At 38.8% G+C, this 20,613-nt stretch overlaps 2 protein-coding genes and 1 long non-coding RNA gene across 3 annotated transcripts in view; 2 read left to right on the plus strand and 1 right to left on the minus strand.

Annotated features, from left to right (window-relative positions):
• LOC136247256 (uncharacterized) overlaps positions 1 to 20,613 on the plus strand; it is a 148,778-nt gene that overhangs the window by 58,626 nt on the left and 69,539 nt on the right. The window contains exon 2 of the mRNA XM_066038883.1: positions 1,280 to 1,386. Within this exon, the coding sequence (XP_065894955.1) occupies positions 1,280 to 1,386 (107 nt within the window). The remainder of the gene's footprint in view (positions 1 to 1,279; positions 1,387 to 20,613) is intronic.
• Positions 1 to 20,613, minus strand: part of LOC136247269 (uncharacterized) — a 286,965-nt gene that overhangs the window by 27,565 nt on the left and 238,787 nt on the right. The window lies entirely within an intron of this gene.
• Positions 17,275 to 19,905, plus strand: LOC136247260 (uncharacterized). Its single transcript, XM_066038887.1, has 2 exons — positions 17,275 to 18,480; positions 18,642 to 19,905. Exons 1-2 carry the CDS (start codon positions 18,208 to 18,210, stop codon positions 19,224 to 19,226), a joined length of 858 nt encoding a protein of 285 aa, XP_065894959.1. The 5' UTR covers positions 17,275 to 18,207; the 3' UTR covers positions 19,227 to 19,905.

A 20,613-nucleotide genomic window follows, 5' to 3' on the forward strand; every position in this document is an offset into this window, starting at 1 on the left:
ATTTAAGCCACAATCATCTACAAGTGTGAGATTTTCATTTTTGCTGTGAGCCATTAATGAGTGGAATAACCTATGTACCTCATCACATAGTTAATGCACCTTGTTGAATGACTTTAAAAATATACTTGACTGTAGCTGGTCTACGTTTTTGTATGATTACTAATTAGTTAATTATTGTTGTATAACATGTGTAGTTGTATTTATTAATAGCCAATAAATTTTGTGAAAATCAGGCTTTACAGGCTCCTTGAGCCTCCTTACATGAGTTGTGTACTGCTGTAAGGTTTTTAAACAGCAGCTACATCTTGTTGTGTGCTAATCTCATTATTTTGCCAATGGAAGCCAGAACTACAACTATTGTTTAATGAATTAATTAATTACTAATTAATTAATTTAGGCTTTATTGTGTGAAAATACCAAAAGTCTGTTGGTAGCAACCAACAGCCAAAACAACGTACAATTATTACTAGCCACTTTAAATTTCATAGTTAATTAAGCTACAATACAGTCAAAATTATGCCAACTGCCTAATATCTACTGTAGCTATAGCTACATACAATGTTCACCAAAGCTTTGAATGTTGCATTAAAACCCTTGAAGCGTAAAATCGACATTCATTTATGCACTAATAAAAACAAGCATAATAGATGGAAATTGGGGAGTGCCATAAAGCATAATAGGCTAATTTTGGCATATAATAGACTCTAATCTCCATTCATTTTATAGCTGTTTAGGTTTATATCTAAGTAGCATTGCTACAAATTTCAGTGTTGAGGCTTTATTGAAATAATATTAATTATGAAGTCAAAATTAACCCTAAGTCAAAATTACAACCAGATCTCCAGAAGCTTTTTGTCAAAGTTTCCTGGAGAACAGAGCATACCCACAGATCCCCTAGAAAGCTCATGCTTTACACACAACTGAGTGTGCGAGAAACATCTCCAAGTTTTCTACCTTAATATGTGACCGGGCCTGCGATAATAGGGCATGTGGGCACATGATTTTTGCCTACTTTTTCACACTTTCATTACTCATAATTGTTTGTACCATTATGCTATGGCATTGCAAATTTCAGCTCGTAGTAAGCATTTAGTTGGCATCATGATGCAAGTTACAGAATGGAAATATACTTTCCAGTACTAAGATATGACCTGTAGAGTGATGGGGTGTAGTTTGTGCCCACATGCCCTGTTTTCGCAGGCCCGGTCACATATTACCTTAGATCAGCCTCTGTAAGGTTTGAGTATGCAGCTAAGCAAATGGTATGTTGTTTTTGCAGATGAAGAAGTTGATGGTGAAGCCTTCATGACTTTGACTGAGTCAGACTTTAAAGACTTAGCCAAAAAAATAGGTATTGTCAGGAAGTTACTGGCTCTACAGGAAAAAGTGAGTCAATTACACAACAAAATTAAGAAAAAGTCTACTCCATAAGGTTGAAGGTGACAAAAACAACCTATTGTAATTTAATTTGTGAACATTTTACTTTGCTGCATGAAATTGGTATATATGACCTCTTTGCAATTTTTTGCACATAAAGAGTCTAGCTATTAAAAAAATAAAACACCAAATTTCAGCCTGTTCTACTAAATAACTTTGGAGATATGACCACTTAAAAGTTTATTGGAAACCTTTTTGCAACATAAAGGCAAACACAAAATGCCCATAACTTGTGAATGATCAAACATAAAATCACAGTTTGTTTATCAATTCAGCATTATTTTATTTCTCTTTCTGGTGATATATGTGACCAGATCTGTGAAAAGGGGTCTTGTATCCTTACCAAATCCAAACTTTGACTAATCACATCTCCTTGAGCTTTCAAATTATCACTTTCATGCAGTAGTGGTATGTTAGGGGTAGTACACTGTAACCAAAGTTTAATTTCAGGTTAGTACCATATTCATAAGTCAAGATATGGGTTGCCAAATACGTACAATTGGAAAGACTATAAGATCCCTTTTCACATGCCTGGTAACATATATCTTTTAACAATCACATACATGTGAAGATAAAGTTTCTTTGATCTCAATTTCCAAAAAACCGGTAGTTTTATTTCCTTCATATTCCATATACAAGCTGTGTATATACCCACCTTTTCACTTTTTACAGGATTTTTTTTCAAATTGAGACAGCAATCACATTAGTATTGACAGCGTTTATTCTAGGGAAATTAGGGGAGAACTCCCCCCGAAAACCTCAGACTCACCCCAGATACATAGCAGGTAAAGCATTGGGGTCATTCAAGGGATCGAACTCACTGGCTGTTGTTTGGAATGGCCAGGCTTGCTGGCCTCATCTCAGGTGTGACATGCTCAATTTTATCTTTGTCAATTCTCTCTCTTATATTCTCTCAATCAGCTTGACTGGCACTGTTCATAGTCTTCATTGTATCTTTGGTATGAGAAATTTCTACAGGGTTGGGATACTTGAAATGACCAACAGGTTAGAGAATTAGTGATTAGCATAAGCTTCTCCTAACCAAATACCATCACATGAATGGGTAACATGTGCTGCCATGGCATTTTAAAAAAAGTTTATTTCCTTCATTTATTTTTAAGTGTCGTAGATCACAAAACATATTGTCTGTATTGTCACCTCAGTAACAATTTGTGTTATTATGAATATATACATGTACAAGAATGACTGTATCTACACTGTATATGAGACTACCAACATGCACAATTATATCTACACACATGCATGCATATATATATATACTACATGTTGCTTATACATACACATACATATGCTTATATATATGCATACATACATACACACACGCATATATATATACACATATACATACACACACTTGTATATATATGTGTTCTATCCCTTTAGGGGAGGGGGTGTGGGGGCAGCACCTTTTCTGCACAGGTGAAAAACTCTTTGTCACCAGTCAACACTGCTTGCCACATAAACTCAATTATCCCTGCTGCAACTTACACTCTGCCAATTATTGCAACTTGTATGTATATGTTAAAGCATAGCCGCGAGTGCTATATGAAAAATAAAGTATGAGGCGCGTGGCTGAGATGCTAATAAAGCACGAGGCGAACCGAGTGCTTTATTAGCATCGAGACCAAGAGCCGAGTACTTTATTTTTCAAATAGCATGAGCAAGGCTATGCTTTAAATGATTTATGGAACTTTCTAGTCATTTTGCTTCACCATACACTAGGACTCATAATTAATACGCGTTGCATGAATTATTAGCAGCCTGAACAACACACAACTAGTTTAACAAAGTAACTCACGCGTATTTCACCATAGTTTGGCATGGTAGATGTTCATCGCGTCTTTTGCCAGGTTTTGCTTGTAACCCACAATCGATTTTATTGTGATTCACATGGTGAAATATTTCCGTAATATCTCCAGGATTTGTCTGTTTACATTAACAAACGTAACAGCAATATTACCTTCTCCCACCCATCATCGAAGCATTTGTGACTATCTCTGGAAAAACCGGTCTTATCGCCCATTTAAAAGTATCGAGAAACGTCGGTTTTAAATATTCAGAGTGTTATAGCTGGCCAATGGTGGTAGCTATGCATACCAAATTTTCACATGTTTCACAACAATTTCTTACCTTCCTGATCATCCACTGAAGAAGTAAACAGCTAATTTTCCCACCATTTTAGATAGTTTTAAAACCGAGGTTGTCTGTATCAGGCGAGCTCCAGAAGGGTGGGAGGTGGGGGTCCTGGAAGGCGGGAAAGATGGTATTCAAAAATTGAAAAGAAACATGTTGGGATGAATTAGGCCAAGTTATGAGCCATTCAGGGCTCAGAACTGGCTAAAATGAAAGGAAATTTACAGCACAGGTCATTGTCTAGCACCACAGAGCTGTACAGCCACACACAGCCATCTCCTGGTTGGCCAGGGCTCCATCAAGACCCCAGACCACTCATACTGCTCGCCACTGTGCTTTAAAAAAGCAGACCACTTTACTCTGGTTGACTGTGGCAGTGAAACTTGATAGTGCATTCATTAAGCTTTGTGTTTGTATGAAAAAATCAAGCTTCCTGTCTTGGGCGATAAGAACAGTTTTCGTAGATCCAGTCACATTTAGGTATGTCTATAAAAGCAATCCAGTGGTAGAACTTGTATTGGCTAGAGGATTGATCATCCAGCGCGGTGAAGCTATCAGCCTTCACCGGCTTGAGTGATTAGTCATACTGGCATGAGCCCCATAGGCTATTAGCCTACACTAGAGCACGTGGGCAGCTGTGCTTTATTGCCTGCAAAGAGTGCTTTATTGCACCACAAAGAGTGTTTTATTAAACAACCAAATCACTCTTTGTGGTGCATTAAAGCACTTTTTGTGGTCGATGAAGCACTGTTAGCCAGCTGAGAGTGTACTTTATGAAATTTAAAGTACATTTTTTCCTTTGTTCTCGCCCACACAAAGTTCTATAAGTTAATATAAGGAGGCACTACAGAGGCACACATATTCACTCAGTGGTCTGCGCTGGGGCACTGCGGACCCTGAGACCGAGGAGTGTTCATTATATTAAGGTCCCAATGGCATATATGGAGAAGAGGAGGTGGTCGTATATTGTCTGTACTATCACCTCAGACACACTCATTTGTTGTAAGTATAATACATGTACCAAAATGACTACAAATGCAAATTACTAACATCTAACACCCTATGTATTACACACACACACTCATATTAGTATGTATCAGCATTCTATTCCTTTAGGGGAGGGTGTGAGGGCAGTACCTTAATCTGCCCAGGTTAATGCTCTTTGTTACCAGTCAACACTGATTGTTGCAAATTACCCTTTGCCAGTTTGTATGCTAAGGAGGCATGTGTTAAGGCACTACAGACGTATGCACATTCACCCAGTGGTCCACGCCGGGGCACTGCGGACCCTGAGACCAAGGAGTGTCCCTAATAATAAGGTCCCAACAGCATCTATGGAAGGGGAGTCGCCTACAAACTACGAAGACAAAGATATATATAGTAATTAGAACTTGCTTGGCACCACCGATGCATAGGTTTAGTGTAGACGGAACCACCTCATAACCTCTTGGACGATTGTGGGGACGTCATTCCACATTAGGGGAGCTATTTAATAGCCTCTGTTGGTTTCTGTATTAACAGTAACCTCCGTTAAGTTCCCTGACTTTTCCGTTATCTCTGGCTGTAACGCCTTACTACATCATCTCTTCTCGGCATCTTTTAGGCAGCATATCGACGAATCTACTGGCAATAACGTTCGATCTAGTTCCTTAACTGTTCTGTGATGCCCCGCCTGTGCGTCCTTTTGGCGGAATATCGACGAAACGACGACTGTATTAAATTGGCAGCACTGAACTTCCGGTATAGTTCCGTGACCGTTTAATTTTTTGCCATTTTAAAGCCCCTTTTGCAGCGTCCTTTAGGCGATATATTAACGAAACGACGAGATTCACTATGCCATGCAGCACCATGCCGGCATTCTAACACCTCTACACGCGCCTTTTTCTTGTAACGCATGCGCAATGTTATTCTCCAATTATTGCCAACCTCTCTCATGTGTGCGCCCGCCCAATCTTCCCACCAGTCATGGTGGAGCTTCAGGTTAGTCATTATCATAATACGCTCACGCATAGTTGTGGCAGTTGTGGGTTTCCCATAGAGTAAACCTTTCTCTGCAGAGTGTACCCACATCCATAGGCGGATCTGAGGGGGGGGCAAAGGGGTGCTGTGCCCCCCTGGCCCTTCTCTGGCCCCCCTTGGACCTACAGTACCATTTGTATACCAGAAACTAGAATCATGCATTCACACTGCATTTAGAAGTATAGAAAGCCAATGGGCAAATAGAAGACAACACTTATAAATGTGCTTAACATTTATAGTTAAACTGTACACCGTAAAGAAAGCGAGGCAAATAAATTTGAATTTTTGTGCAAAGATCGAGATACTCTAATAGAGCAGTCACTACTCTAATAGAACAGTCGCAATTGTGATGTCATCAATTTACAAATTTTACAAATCGTAACAATGTTAGCTACTCCTTATTTTGATTTGGTATACACTTTACCATCAAACAGGTTATCTCAGATAGGCTAACCAATCTTTGTATGCATTGCAAAGCATACACTTTTTAAGCTAAGCGTTATCAAAAATGCTCTGAAATTCAAACCTGGGAGGTCTGATTTTTTAAATTTTCTCCAACTACAGTTTTACAAATTGTATGTCCATCGTTCATCCAGCTATATGCCAAATAAGGTTATGCAAATGAATATAACTTGTGTTCTAGAATTTCCCCATAGCTCATAGTAGAATAAACACTGTTGTGCACTAAAACTTCTTTCCCCCCTTTGGCCCCCCCTGACAGTGTCTCCTAGATCCGCCTATGCCCACATCTCCTGGTTCTAGTCCAAATCAAACTATGGTGAATACCCAAGAAACTAGTGCTGCATTGCTACTGTCAGTGGTGGGATGGTTTTGCAAGAACACACATAGCCAAGAATGAGTTCTTTCTATGATGAGTATAATACACACATTTGCATAAGTGTATCGGGCTTATACTAATTCCCACTGTGTGTAAGAATGTTTCCTTCAGGGTATCAGCTTCACAAGCATCAAAAATGTGCAGATACCTAAGACAAAACAAACACCATACAAAAAATTAATGTTGCTATATTAAAAAGTATCTTTGTTTGTTCTGCTATACAATACATCCATGTGTCAACAATTATACAGTAAGCTTTGGGCTGAAGGAGGGGTTAGAAAAAAGTGTCATGTCTGGCACACGATATAGCAGGTTCAAGTCTGTGGAAGGTAGGAGGGATAGCGATCGCACGGATACAACACAGCACGCTACACACTACTCATTATGAACCAAAACAATAGTATACAGTATCCACACTACCATATACGCATGCATATAACCTAAAGTCTAAAATGTAATACAAGAAAGAAATACAACAACAAACTAATGTTAGTACTACTACTGTAGATGATCAGTCTGTGACATCCTACAGGCCCTGCAGGATTTTATTCCATTCAGAAACCCTTTCTCTAGCTTTGACTGCAGCTGATCTCAGAGGACATGGGGATGATGGAGGTCCGGGTGTTTGTAAAGTATCTGAAACACAATCATCATCATTATCTTTAGTCACTTCTTGAGATTTCTCTTCTGACACAATTGTTCCTGCGTTGACTTTTAATAGGTAGAGTTTGCTGATGGGTCTATTAGTAATGCATTGGTTGTTCGAATGGTAGTTGATCTTATGAAGCCATCATTTCCATGCTGCAACTCTTGTACTACTGTCAGATGCCATTTTAATCTGGTAATGTCATCATGAATTATCACTACGTCTCCTACCCTTATTCTTTCCTTATCAGTTCCAATGTTGTTGGTATGGGTTTCTCGTAAAGATGTTAGATATTCCCTTTTCCACTGACTCCAGAAGTGCTGTATAATAAGCGCTTGTGTCTTAGCTTTCTTGCTTAAGGTGTGGTGCAACTTAAGACCAGTTTCTTGGAAGTTCTCATTGATTATTTTTTCTTCTTCCGTCAAGGGATGTGGAACAGTGTTGATGATTCTACTATATAGAAGATGTGATGGTGTCAGAGGTTCCAGTTCATCGAGGTCTGTGCTAATATATGTTAATGGTCTGTTGTTAAGGTGCATCTCGATTAGAGTCTGTAAGCTGGTAGGGTGATGAATGCATGTCCAAGTGTCTTCTTTATGGCATTCTTTGTCAAGCCAACAAGATGTTACCAGTAGCCTCCATGCCAGGGGGCTCAATGTAGTATGAATTTCCATTCTATGCCCTGATTACCTAGACTTTCTTGTACAACAGTGGATTCAAACAGTGCCTTGAGATCGTCTGCAGCTGACATAAAGGTCGATGCATTATCAGACACTACTACTCGTGGCAAGGATTTCCTGCTTGAGAATCGGCGAAAAGCTTGAAGGAAGGTGTCCTCTGATAGGTCTGTCACCACTTCCAAATGAACAGCCCTAGTACTGGCACATGTGAATAAGCATATATATGTGTGTGTGTCTTATTCTCCCTTTCTGGTGTTCAAATGTATAATGCTCCAGTGAAGTCTATGCCAGTTACTGTGAATGGTTCCATCTTCTGTATGCGGTGGCAGTGGATTAGGTGCCTTGTAATGGTTTCCACATAGCTTGTTGCACACAACAGATTGCGTTAGTATGTTTTTCACACATTGCCTGGCTGCAGGTATCCAGTACCTCTGTCGGATATATGTTACAGTGCCACTTGTTCCAGTGTGGAAGTGCATCATGGGCAATGAGTTCAGTAAGCTTATGTTTCCTTTGTAGCAAATAAAGGAACTTTGTTGAATGCGAAACTGGTGCATTGTGTATCCTCCCCCCACAGCAGATAAGAGAGTCCTTGTTTAAAAAGAGGTGTAGTTGACGAATTAATGGAAGTCGAGTTGTTGTTTTTGATTTAAGATCTGTAATTTTTTTGCAAATACTTCTTGTTGAGCAGTCTTGATCCACAACTTTTGTGCATTGTAAAGTTCTAGGGCGATTAGTGGACTAGTCGTTTCTGAGATGGGTTTTCACATTGTTTATGAAACATAACACATAAGCTGTTACTCTGTGAAGCTTCGTCAGGTTGATGTGCCTGTTTATATCAATGATAACGTGTGTTCCGGTTAATGTGATAGCTGAACTGTTAGTAACTACAGGGGTGGGCTCTATCTCCTCAGATGTTGTGATGTAAAGTACAGACGATGGTGACCATGTAGGCCAATTGCACATTGATGTCAACCAGGGTGGGCCTTGGGCCTATAAATGTGATAATTGTAACTGAGTTGATGTGATTCCCTTTGTCAAGAGATCTGCTGCATTATCTTCTGTGGGGAAGTATTAAGCCTGCGCCTATTATGCTGGCATAATCTTGAGAATAATAGGTCACCAATTTTGTGATAGTAATTCCGGAATAATAGGGTGGTTACAGGCATAATTTTAGAGTAATCGGACGACCACGGGAATAATCGGTGGAATTAGGGGGCGTGTCTCTTCTTGATTACCTAGAAGAAAGAGTTAAGCTTCTGCAAATGATATAAAGCAGACAGGAGTGCTGGCTGAAAGGAGCTGAAAAGCCTCTAAAAGATCGATACACTCTAATAGAACGCTCAGATACTCTAATAGAGCAGTCAGATAGTTTCATGTTAACGATCTGCAGCCAGCATCAGGGATTTAACTGCATAATTATCTGCAATTCTGAAACTTGTACATCTTATACCAGTGTATCTTCTTCAAGTCTTTGAACATTATTATCTACCTAACTTAGTAACTAGAGTAAGCCACCGATGTTCGGCGACCAGGAATTTTCGGACACTCGTACGCAGAAACTATGCAGCGTATTCCCTTGCATTTTGCATTGCTATTACCTTAGACCCTCACCATTTAGCCCACCAAGTTTCGTAGGAGTTCGTCAAGGACTGTGTGTTTGGCGAGCCAATAAGCATGTGTCCGAATCGCATGACGTTTTGGCCAAAAGTATGGATTTTCGGACTTTAGCTCGCAAAGCACAATAAATGCACAGATTTGAATGAAATTTGGCATGCAGCTAGGGTGATCACTCAAGGTTCAGCCCACCAAGGTTCAGATTATAAATCGATTCTATGCCTCAGTAATTATTAAATCTATAAGCGCATGTAGGCGTATCAAATATCGGACATTTATTGCCGTGAAAAACTACAACTACTGATCAATTTTTTAGCAAATTCAGATGATTTCAGCTTTTACACACTATAAAGAGCAAACAAATCACAACTGATTGTTATTTGAGAGCTCATATATCTTGTGACAGTCTGCAACTGCTCAGCTGACAAACTAGCTATGCACGGAGAGCCACAAACACCTGCTGCAAAGCCACAGCAAACTGTAAAATCTTTATTGGAATATTCTCATGACAAATGATACAGTATGCAAGAATTGTGATTATGATTATGATTATGATTAAATACGGGTAAAGGCACAGCCTGCATACCCGATCAATGCAGTAATTATACAAAAATAACTCTTGAATCAATTAAATGACTTATACAAAAATAAATCTTGAATCAATTAAATGACTATCTAATAATGATTTAAAAGTGTTAATCGAAGAACTATTTACAACATAATTAGGCAAACTATTCCAATTGTTGGTGATTCTATTGATAAAGTAATTAGATCTACACAATAGTCTTGAGCGTTCCTTAAACAATTTGAATTGATGCCCCCTGGTAATAGATCTTGAGTACGTATATATATCAGTAAAATCGGTGGTGAAATAATTGTTAAGAATTTTGAAAAGAAATATTAGATCACCTCTCAATCGTCTATAATGAAAAGATGGCAAATCTAGTTGTGAAGAGATTTTTACTGTATCTAAGTGACCGTTCTATTAGAGTAGTTCACTTTGCCTGACTGCCTTATTAGAGTATCTTGTGTTTTATTCAAATTATGGGAAGCTACTAAATAAAACTGATACTATATCATGTGAGTAACCATTGCTTATACAACTAAAATAAAATTTGTAGTGTGTTCTGTTTATGTTAGATCCTTGATTTTGTAACCAGAAGTCTTGATATTGTCTTGCTCCTTGCAAGTAGTTATAATAACTTAAAATAAACTTAAAAGGGGTACTGAAGCCACTTAAAACTGTGTGGGTATAGCATGCCCTGACTGATGAATTTATACATGCCACTCTTCTTTATAAAATCAGGCAACTACAATAGATGTACATCTAAGTAATTTGGTATATACCTTTCTTCAGTCCAACACCTATAAAATCTGGCATTTTCCAGATTTTATAGACACTTTGCAATTGCAAGATTAGATCTCATGAAATAAATATAGCTTGACAATAACACAGTGAAGAGATACATTGCCATAACATACGTATAGTTCTATTGCTACCCACATGTATTCAACTATTCTGATTTTGGTTTTCCTTATCCATTTATTTTAAATAGGATAAGTTTGCATATGTATACAAGTGCAGAAATACAATGAATACATTCACACCAACTATTTAGCTACAAAATTTGATTGAGATGTAATGTGAAGTGTATAGCTTGAAGAGCATGCAATGTAGCCCGGATTGTTGCTAGTGTTGAACTACATCCCGCAGTAAGTAGTTCCACGATAGCTCTGGGGATGATGTATGCATGTGTTTGATATGCATGGTCATTCACTCGAGGTCATTGATGAAGTTATTATTGGAAGGAGTTCAGTTTGGCTTTACCATTGTAAGGATTGAAGAGTGATCAATATACTGGAACTCTGTATGATGACAGCAAGTAAACCTTGAGTAATTGCATAGCATAATAATAGTGTTTCATATTATAACAGTATACTTTTAATAAGGGAAAATACATGTACAGGCATGTAAAATTGCATGGATGATGCATACAATTTTAGGAAAACAATTACATAGACTTTAAATTGATCCATTTACTATAATGTATTATCATGAGTTTCCAGCTCTTGGATCATAGCAGAGATTATTGATAGCTATGTATACAAATCTTCATCAAAAGTAAGCACCTGATTGCAGCCACTGTCCTACACAATTAATATTTGCAGGATATACGCAATGGAAGATTGAAAATGGCAACATGATAGGGATGGTTCAGTTTCCAAGCTTTCATGAGAGAATCAATTTATACAATATTTATCTTTTTCCTCCACTATGTGTCCATTAAACAAATTGTGCAGTCATTTATGCTTGTCACACTTATTACACAAGTAAAGCCTTACAGTGCAGCTTTGTTATAATTACATAATGCATATATTATGGCATGATGAAAGCAGCTTTATTGGTTACTTGAATGACAAATGATTCTCACTTTCCAATAATGATTTTTCCTTCAGGGAGGCACAAATATACACGTGCACTTACAAAAGATTTATACAATAGCAATTCAATGCAAACATTTGCACAATATTGGCTATATGTATAGCGATGCATAATTAGATCTTTAACAGGGTAAAAAATGCTTAAAATCATTCAATCACTTTAAAATAAAGGTTGCACATGGCTTCATGAAAGTTATAGTATAAAGGGCATGAAATGGTTCCTTCATATCAGTTGGATTCAGGACTGGGAGATGGTATCAAATTATTTTGCCTTGATATCTAACAAAACTTATAAGATTACAAGCAATTCCATTTTACTTAGAAGAGAGAAGAGCTAATTCAGAGTGTGAACTTCTTATGCTTAGTTTCAAGGGTTACATTTTCAGGAAACTTCTTCGCACTATAGGTATAGCCAAGAGTTCATATATATATATAGGGAAGGATTGTTATGAACTCTTGGTATAGCTATGTATTGGCGGTTAAACAATGTATGGCTTCTTACATGACATTTATTAGCATTATCTGATCATATTGTAAGTATAAAGACAAGATATACCCTAAAGCAGTCAGACAAAATGAACTACTCTAATAGAACAGTCACTTAGATACAGTAAAAATCTCTTCACAATTCTTGCATGCTGTATCATTTCTCATGTGAGAATATTCCCAACAAAGATTTTACAGTTTGTTATGGCTATGCAGCAGGTGTTTATGGCTCTCTGTGCATAGCTAGTTTGTCAGCTGAGCAGTTACAGACTGTCACAAGACATGTGAGCTCTCAAATAGCAATCAGTTGTGATTTGTTTGCTCTTTATAGTGCGTAAAAGCTGAAATCATCTGAATTTGCTCAAAAATTTAATCAGAAATTGTAGTTTTCGCGGCAATAAATGTCCGATATTTGATACGCCTACATGCGCTTACAGATTTAATAATTACTGAGGCACAGAATCAATTTATAAGCTGAAACTTGGTGGGCTAAACCTTGAGTGATTACCCTAGCTGCATGCCAAATTTCATTCAAATCCGTTAATTTATTGTACTTTGCGAGCTACAGTCCGAAAATCCATACTTTTGGCCAAAACGTTATGCGATTCGGACACATGCTTATTGGCTCGCCAAACACACAGTCCTTGAAGAAATCCTACGAAACTTGGTGGGCTAAATGGTGAGGGTCTAAGGTAATAGCAATGCAAAATGCAAGGGAATACGTTGCATAGTTTCTGCGTACAAGTGTCCGAAAATTCCTGGTGGCCGAACATCGGTGGCTTACTCTATACAGTAGTTACAGCATATTATTATAATACACTAATAATTAAATACACTTGAATCATTACTGTAGATAGCTATTCTAAGTCTGCTGTAATGATTATGGATAGAAAAATGATGTGTAAGGTGGAATGCTTCATATATCGCTATTAATAATTCGGAAAAAACTACTTATAGCAGCATCTTGAAAACTAAGCAACTAGCTAGCCACAGACTGAGAATAATTATGGAATAATAGGCTGGATACAAGAATGACAAAAAGAATAATAGGAGATTTTTTTGGGAAATTCTGGAAAGAATAATAGGTAAAATTTTGAGCATAATAGACTCAGGCCTAGGAAGTATCCCCACTGTGCACAGGGGAAGAGTGCATTAATCTCTTGAACTCGGTTGGCAACAAAGGGCTTCAGTTGTTTGTTACTAAATATCCAATAGAGAACTATTTGACTGTCACTCCACAGTATGACTTGTGCTTTCTTCACATTGAGTTCTAAGGTTGTGATGAGAAGCTTTGTAAGATGTGCAGCCATTACAGCAGCTTTCAATTCTAGTCTAGCTAAGGTGATGTCCTTTAGAGGTGATACACGAGATTTAGCCATTATCAGATCAACAGTGGTGGTGTTTGGGAGATAGGCCACTGCTCCATAGGCTTTTGTGCTTGCATCAGTAAATACATGGAGAAACAATGGGGAATCGGAAGACAGGGTAGTGTACCTATGTGTTAGTATGATATTAGCAGGTTCTTCCATGTCTCCTTCCACCTGCTTTGTAAGTCATCATCTAGTTGAGCATCCCATTGTGGCTTCCCTTTCCATAGTTCTTGCACAAGTAGTTTGCCTCGTATAGTGACAAGTGAGAGCCATCCAAGTGGGTCAAATTGATCAGACGCTGATTGTAATACACTGCATTTGGTTATGGGAGCATCATCAGGTATGATCTGTTTCTTCATAAGGGTGACTGTCAGTGTGGGCATTCTACTTGAGGCCTAGGATGTTGACTGTTGTCTCAGAATCAAGTGTGTGGTCAGCAAGGGCCTTCTCCTGTAGTTTATGACTGTTTGTTGCCCACGATCGCAAATTGAAATTGGCTTCCTTCATAATGGTTCTTGCAGTTGTGTAATAGTGCAGAATCTCTTCTTCTGTTTGGCACCCTGAAATGATATTATCTACATCCAAATTATGTTTCATGTCATCTGAAACTGCAGATCTGTACAAGTTGAGGTGGTAGTCTAAAGTGGCACTTAGCATGAATGGAGAGCTAGTAGAACCAAACAGTACCAACTTAAATCTATAAGTGGTGAATGTACTCTCTGGGTCCTTGGGGTTCGATAGCCTTAAAAATCTGGTAAAGTCATGGTCTTGTTCATTCAGGTTCACATGAAGGAAGGCCTTCTCAATATCTGTGGACAATGCATAATGGTGTAGACAAAAACGTACAGGTATGCTGCAAAAATCATTTAAGGGTGGATCACCAACCGTTAGGCAATCATTCAAGCTAACATCGTGTTTGGATTGACAGCAACTGCAGTTATATACAATCCTCACTGGGGTAGTGGGCGAGTTCTTGTGAACTAGATGGTGTGGTATGTAGCATGTTCTTTTGTTCTCCACTTCTGATGGGTCAACCTTCTCGATGAAGCCACATTGCTCCTGCTCAACTATGATTGTATTGTAAAGTGTGAATAATTCTGGTTGACGTCCCAACCTTCTCGCTAGCGTTCGTGTTTGGCATTTGTAGACCATCAAATTAGTTGGCAATCTGGGGTGGTCTTGTTTCCAGGGGAAACCAACTATGAAAGAACCATTACTGTTTCGTGATACATGGTTGCGTTGATAAAGTTCCATGAATGATTCGGAAGGTTGGACCGAGTTTTGTTGGGAGGCTACAGGACTGGTATATAGACAAACCTGACGTGCTGCAAATGGACATTCAGGGAACTCTTGTGAGATGTAAGCGTGTAGTATTCCAGCAATGGTTGACTGAGATTGTTGCGGTAATGGCCCTGATAGAAGGTAGCCCAACTTGGACTGCATAGCAGTGGGTCTATTGCCCCTGACAATATGATTCCCAACAATTTCCCAATAGTGGTCCACTCCTATTGAAATAGATATGTCAAATCTGCAGGATGTGTTTACTGGATGAGCCGGTTTCAGCCCACTTAAGTACGGAAGAGTACGAACATCTGGATTGACAATGGTATGAAGTGGGGTAGCAATAGTGGGAATTACTAGGATTGAAATATTTACATCACCTAAATCGGTCTTAAGTGCAACACGAATATCCACAGCATGTTGTTTACTGGTGTCCCCACCAAATGATGAGATAAGGATGTTTTTTCTGGTATGTGGAATTGATCCTAGTTGGTTTGCTAAAGCCTGGGTGATAAAAGACCGTTTAGCCCCTTCATCAAATAAAATATTAGACTGAAAACTGGTACACCCAACTTGTACTGATGCTACAGCTGTTTTCAAAAAAACACATGGGGCTGCAATAGAATTACCAACACTATTTGTTGCAGTGGTTAGACCAGAAACAGGTAGAGTAGGGACAAAATTTGCTGCTGTTGGCTGCAGTGAACTTTGCGAGGATGATGGCTGATTTTCTTGTGGGTTTAAATTAACATGACCTGAACTGGAAGTTCCACTATCTATTTCATAAAGGCTAGTGTGGTGTCTTTTCTATAGCATTTTTTTACACCAGTTTCTTGAATTACAATGTGAAGCCTTTAGTAAGGCAGCTAAGACCTTTTTTGTGCACTTTTGGATAAAAGCATGAAACTTGGCACATAGTTTGTATTGATCATAAAGGTCAATTTTCAGTAGGGAGCCACCTCAGATTTGACCTTTTGCGACCTCTACAGGTCAATTAAGCCCACGAAAATACATTATCTTGCATTAACACCAGTTCTACAAATAATAACCCTTAAGTGTTGTGTATCAAATGAATGCTGAGACTTCAGGGAGTGTAATGAAACCAAAATTACACCTGTAGTACGTACCAAATCATAGATATGTTTTTACTGCCAATTTTTTTAGTTTTAAACATGACCTGTGTGAAGGTATTTCAATAGCACAACCTTCTCTTGACTTGATTTTTCATGCCTGCCTGATTTTTTCATGCCTGTCATTCTAAACATTCCAACACCATAGTCTTCAAAAATTTTAAGGGTGGATTCTGTAAAGTTGTGCTCTACTAAGTCAGGTAAGGCATGTATTGTATGTAAGTTAACAATATTGCAACATACACTCTTAATACAGGATATGGCCTCTAAAAAGTATTAATAACGCTCTGTAATGGCAAAGCGCCATGTGTTAGTGGATATTGAGACTCCCACACCAAAAAGAATTGATATAGGGGGCATTAATTGGGAGTTTTGTATACTGTGCCAAGAAAATGGGACAGGACTGCAGTGTCCATATGCAATTAAAAAATAAGAAGATGATTACTGATAGTGGCTATAAGTCTTTAGCGGAACAGCTAATTAGCTTTAATGAGCTTGGTCACGTGCCAATCAATGTTGATATCAAACAGCTAGATGATGGTGGTGGTATTGAAGCCACATTGGCAAGGAACCGCGCTTGATGGCATAAGTCCTGTCGTCTGAAATTTAACCAGACACAAGTTAGAACGACTAAAGAAACAACAAAATGAGAAAGTTAGTACGCCTCCATCTGTACACAGACGTTCAAGTCACAGATCTATTGGCCTTAAAGATGAAAAGTGTTTTCTTTGCGATAATCCAGGTGGATCTGAAGGTCTACACAATGCTTCAACATACAACATTGATGCAAAAGTATGCAAATGTGCCATAGCTTTGAAAGACACTACCCTTCTAGCCAAGCTTGAACCTGGGGACATGATTGCTCTAGAAGCCAAGTATCATCAGAAATGTTTTGTGGATCTATACAACATAGCTAGGGCACTGGACAGAGCAGGTCAAGAAAAAGATTGTGAGGCTCATTTACATGGAATTGCTTTAGCAGAATTAGTTGCATTTATGGAAGACCTTCGGAAGGAAGATATTGCACCAGTTTTCAAATTGACAAATCTTACACAGATGTACAAGAATCGATTTGAACAGCTTGGTGCTGTTGTTGAAGGTCGCATACATTCTTCAAGGCTCAAAGACAGGTTGTTGTCAGCACTTCCAGATCTTCAGGCACATCTACAAGACAATAGTGTCATTCTCAGTTTTAATGAAGATTTTATTGTAGCTCTTACAAAAGCTTGTGATTTTGATGATGATGCAATGCACTTAGTATGTGCAGCGCAAATAGTGCGCAAAGAAATGTTTGAAAAGAAAATTTTGTTTGATGGATCTTCCAAGCACTCAACTGAACAAGAAGCTGTAGCACCATCACAGATGGCCCTAGCATCAAGCATCAGTCTGACACTGGCATGTCCACCTCGAGGGCTGCTCTTTCCTTATCTCAAATCCTTATGCTCAACAGTGTGAAATATTGTCGAGGCGCAGATTCTGTTAATCACAGTCGTGAACGACATAATCGTGATCGTGAAACGCTACTAGCTTTGTATGTGGCATTTAAGCTCCATATTGCTACTAGAAAAAGATCCCTTATTGATGCATTTTTCAATTTGGGTATCTGTACTTCATATGACCGCCTTCTGCAGTTGACATCTGATTTAGGCAATGGAGTGTGTGAGCGATTTGAGTTAGATGGTGTTGTGTGTCCTCCAAAGATGCGTAGTAGACTTTTCACAGTAGCAGCAGTAGACAACCTTGATTACAACCCTAGTGCTACAACAGCAAAAGACTCATTTCATAGCACATGCATTTCACTCATGCAACATCCTTCCCACACATTCGAAGGTAATGATCGAGGTGTGCTAATCATTGATCAAACCGTTTCTCATGGAAAAAGAATTACTCCGCTTCCTCAGAAATATACTAGTGTACTTCCAGCTGCTTTTAAAACCAAAGAATTTAATGTTCCTCCTGTCAATGGCTCTGTACAACCTACCAATTTCAATGCTACTGATGAGGGAACAAAGGCAGAATGAAAATGGCTTGAAATAGTGAAGGAAAATCTCAAGAAGAGCCCATTACAGAAATCTGATTGGATAACCGGTCTGCCTATCATTCCAACATGCAAACTGCAGTGATTCAACCAGCTGCAATCAATGCACTGTTACCCTTGTTCTTAGACAGTGCTCATTCTGTAGCAATGATTAAACATTCAATGGAAATGGTCAAAACTACTGTGCAGTATCTCAACCCTGGTCAAACTCCTATTCTTTCTGCTGACCAGCTGTTGTATGCACTTGCCAAGCAGATTCAGAGGGTTTGGCCAAATGATTTTGGAGAAGATCACTTTGTGCTGATGCTAGGTGGTTTGCACATAGAGATGGCAATTTTAAAGGTAAACATATATGGGTACATACATGTACATCATACATATACATACGTCATGCATACATACAAAACCATACATAAGTATGATGTACATAATTCAAATGTATTATGCACACATCATGCTATATCTTCCACACTGGAAAATAACTACATCTATTGTAAACTTAGGTACTAGGAGACTGGCTGGATGGAAGTGGATGGACTAGTGCACTAGTACAAGCAGGTATTGCAGACACTGGTACAGCTGACTCCTTCATCAAAGTATGCCATGTTGCAAGAACTAGACATGCTCACCAAGTAACAGCTGCAAGTCTCTATGCACTGCTGAAGGAGGCATATGATGAGTATACTTCTGAGTCAGGTTCTCAAATGACATTAGAGCAATGGTGTTTGGCACAAGCACAGCAAAGCTTAATGTTTAACTACTGGTTGAATTCATTGTCGTTGGAGATTCTGCTACTGTTGTACATTAGGTCCATCCGTGAAGGAAACTTTCAGCTTTATATTGAATCCCTGTCAAAGATTACCCCCTGGATGTTTGCACTTGACCATGTTCACTATTCAAGGTGGCTACCTATACACATCCGAGACATGATGTCACTCACTAATAAACACCCTGAAGTTCTAGAAGAATTCCATGCAGGAAAGTTGTCGTCCACAAAACCATTTCCAAGTTTTCAGCAATGGCTATTGACCAATGTCATGAGCAGAATAATGCAACGGTTAAAGAGTCTGGAGGAGCAATTGGATTGACAACTGATCCCTGTGCATTAAGGCGCTGAATGGTGGCTGGACCTGAAGTTGCTCGAATTGCGACAGAGTATGAGAAGTATGCAATAGTGACACATGCAGATGCAAAGCATCTGCACTATCAACAGCATCCAAGTGCTCAGCTTGCTTTTCAGAAAGAAGTGCAGTCACTAGTTGTGGTTTTTGAAGAACATGGAAACCCATTTCTTGAAAAGGGCCAAGATTTACTGGTTCTTGATATGTGAGATATCATTGACAGCTCTGTCAGAGAAACAGTGTTAGGAATTGAAGCACTAGGTGCTAATCTGTATGCAAAGTTTGTAGAAGAGCGACTTGTGAAATGTGAAAAAGCCATTACTGAACCAATCAGCAAAAACAAGCTAGCGCTTTACAGTAATCATTCAGTCAAATGTCATCCTACGAGGCAGAAGATTCAACTAATGTCATTAAAGAATGATTGTAATCTGTTTTCTAGACTGTACATATCTTGTCAAACTAGAGATGGTGATCTGGACACATTTTTTGCTCATGAAAACTAGGCCACTCCACCATCATTATCAGTCGGTGGTAAACTAAGACAAGGTACTAAGTCAGACCTCCTCTGTTGCCTTGAATTGAAAGAGAAACAGTTATTACAGGCACATAATGTTGATGCCATACTCCTAGATGGTGCTGCTGTTGTTCAAATGCTTAACCCTGGAGGAGCAAAATCTTTTCAAGAATATTCAGACATGGTTTTTACTTTTTATGTGTTGTCCCAGTTGCAGAAGGCTGATAGAGTTGATGTAGTTTGGGATGTGTACATCTCAGACAGTTTGAAAGCAACAACTAGGGAAAAAAGAAGAAAAGGTGTTCGAAGAAGAGTTGCTTCTTCCACAACCCTACCTTCAAAATGGAAGGATTTTTTACATCTAGATGATAACAAAACCGAGCTTTTTAAGTTTCTGTCTCAACAGACTGTAAAAGTTCCAACTGCTTATGGCAAAAATGTATATGCAACTGATGGCAACAATGTATTGTGTTCCTCAGCTGATGCTGATCTAAGTAACCTAGTCCCTTGTTCCCATGAGGAAGCAGATACTCGTCTATTTCTCCATGCCGTTGATGCTGTAAGGAAAGGATGCAGAAAGTTGTGTATAAGGTCAGTAGACACTGATGTAGTAGTGTTAGCTATTTCCACTTTCAATGCGATTAATCCTGATGAACTGTGGCTGGCTTTTGGCACAGGAACAAAATTCCGATACATACCTATTCATGAAGTTGTGACTAACATGGAACCAAGAATTTGTTCTACTCTTCCTATGCTCCATGCATTTACAGGATGTGATACCATCTCTTCATTCTGCTGCAGAGGTAAAAAGACTGCATGGAATACGTGGAATGTTTACCC

This window comes from Dysidea avara, chromosome 2 (genome assembly GCF_963678975.1).
Source record: "Dysidea avara chromosome 2, odDysAvar1.4, whole genome shotgun sequence".
Classification (NCBI taxonomy): Eukaryota; Metazoa; Porifera; class Demospongiae; order Dictyoceratida; family Dysideidae; genus Dysidea; species Dysidea avara.

Coding starts and splice junctions, on each gene's coding strand:
- LOC136247260 (XM_066038887.1), top strand. CDS start 18,208: ATGCAAACTGCAGTGATTCAACCAGCTGCAATCAATGCACTGTTACCC. Junction 18,481..18,641: donor TAGAGATGGCAATTTTAAAG/GTAAACATATAT, acceptor TTGTAAACTTAG/GTACTAGGAGACTGGCTGGA.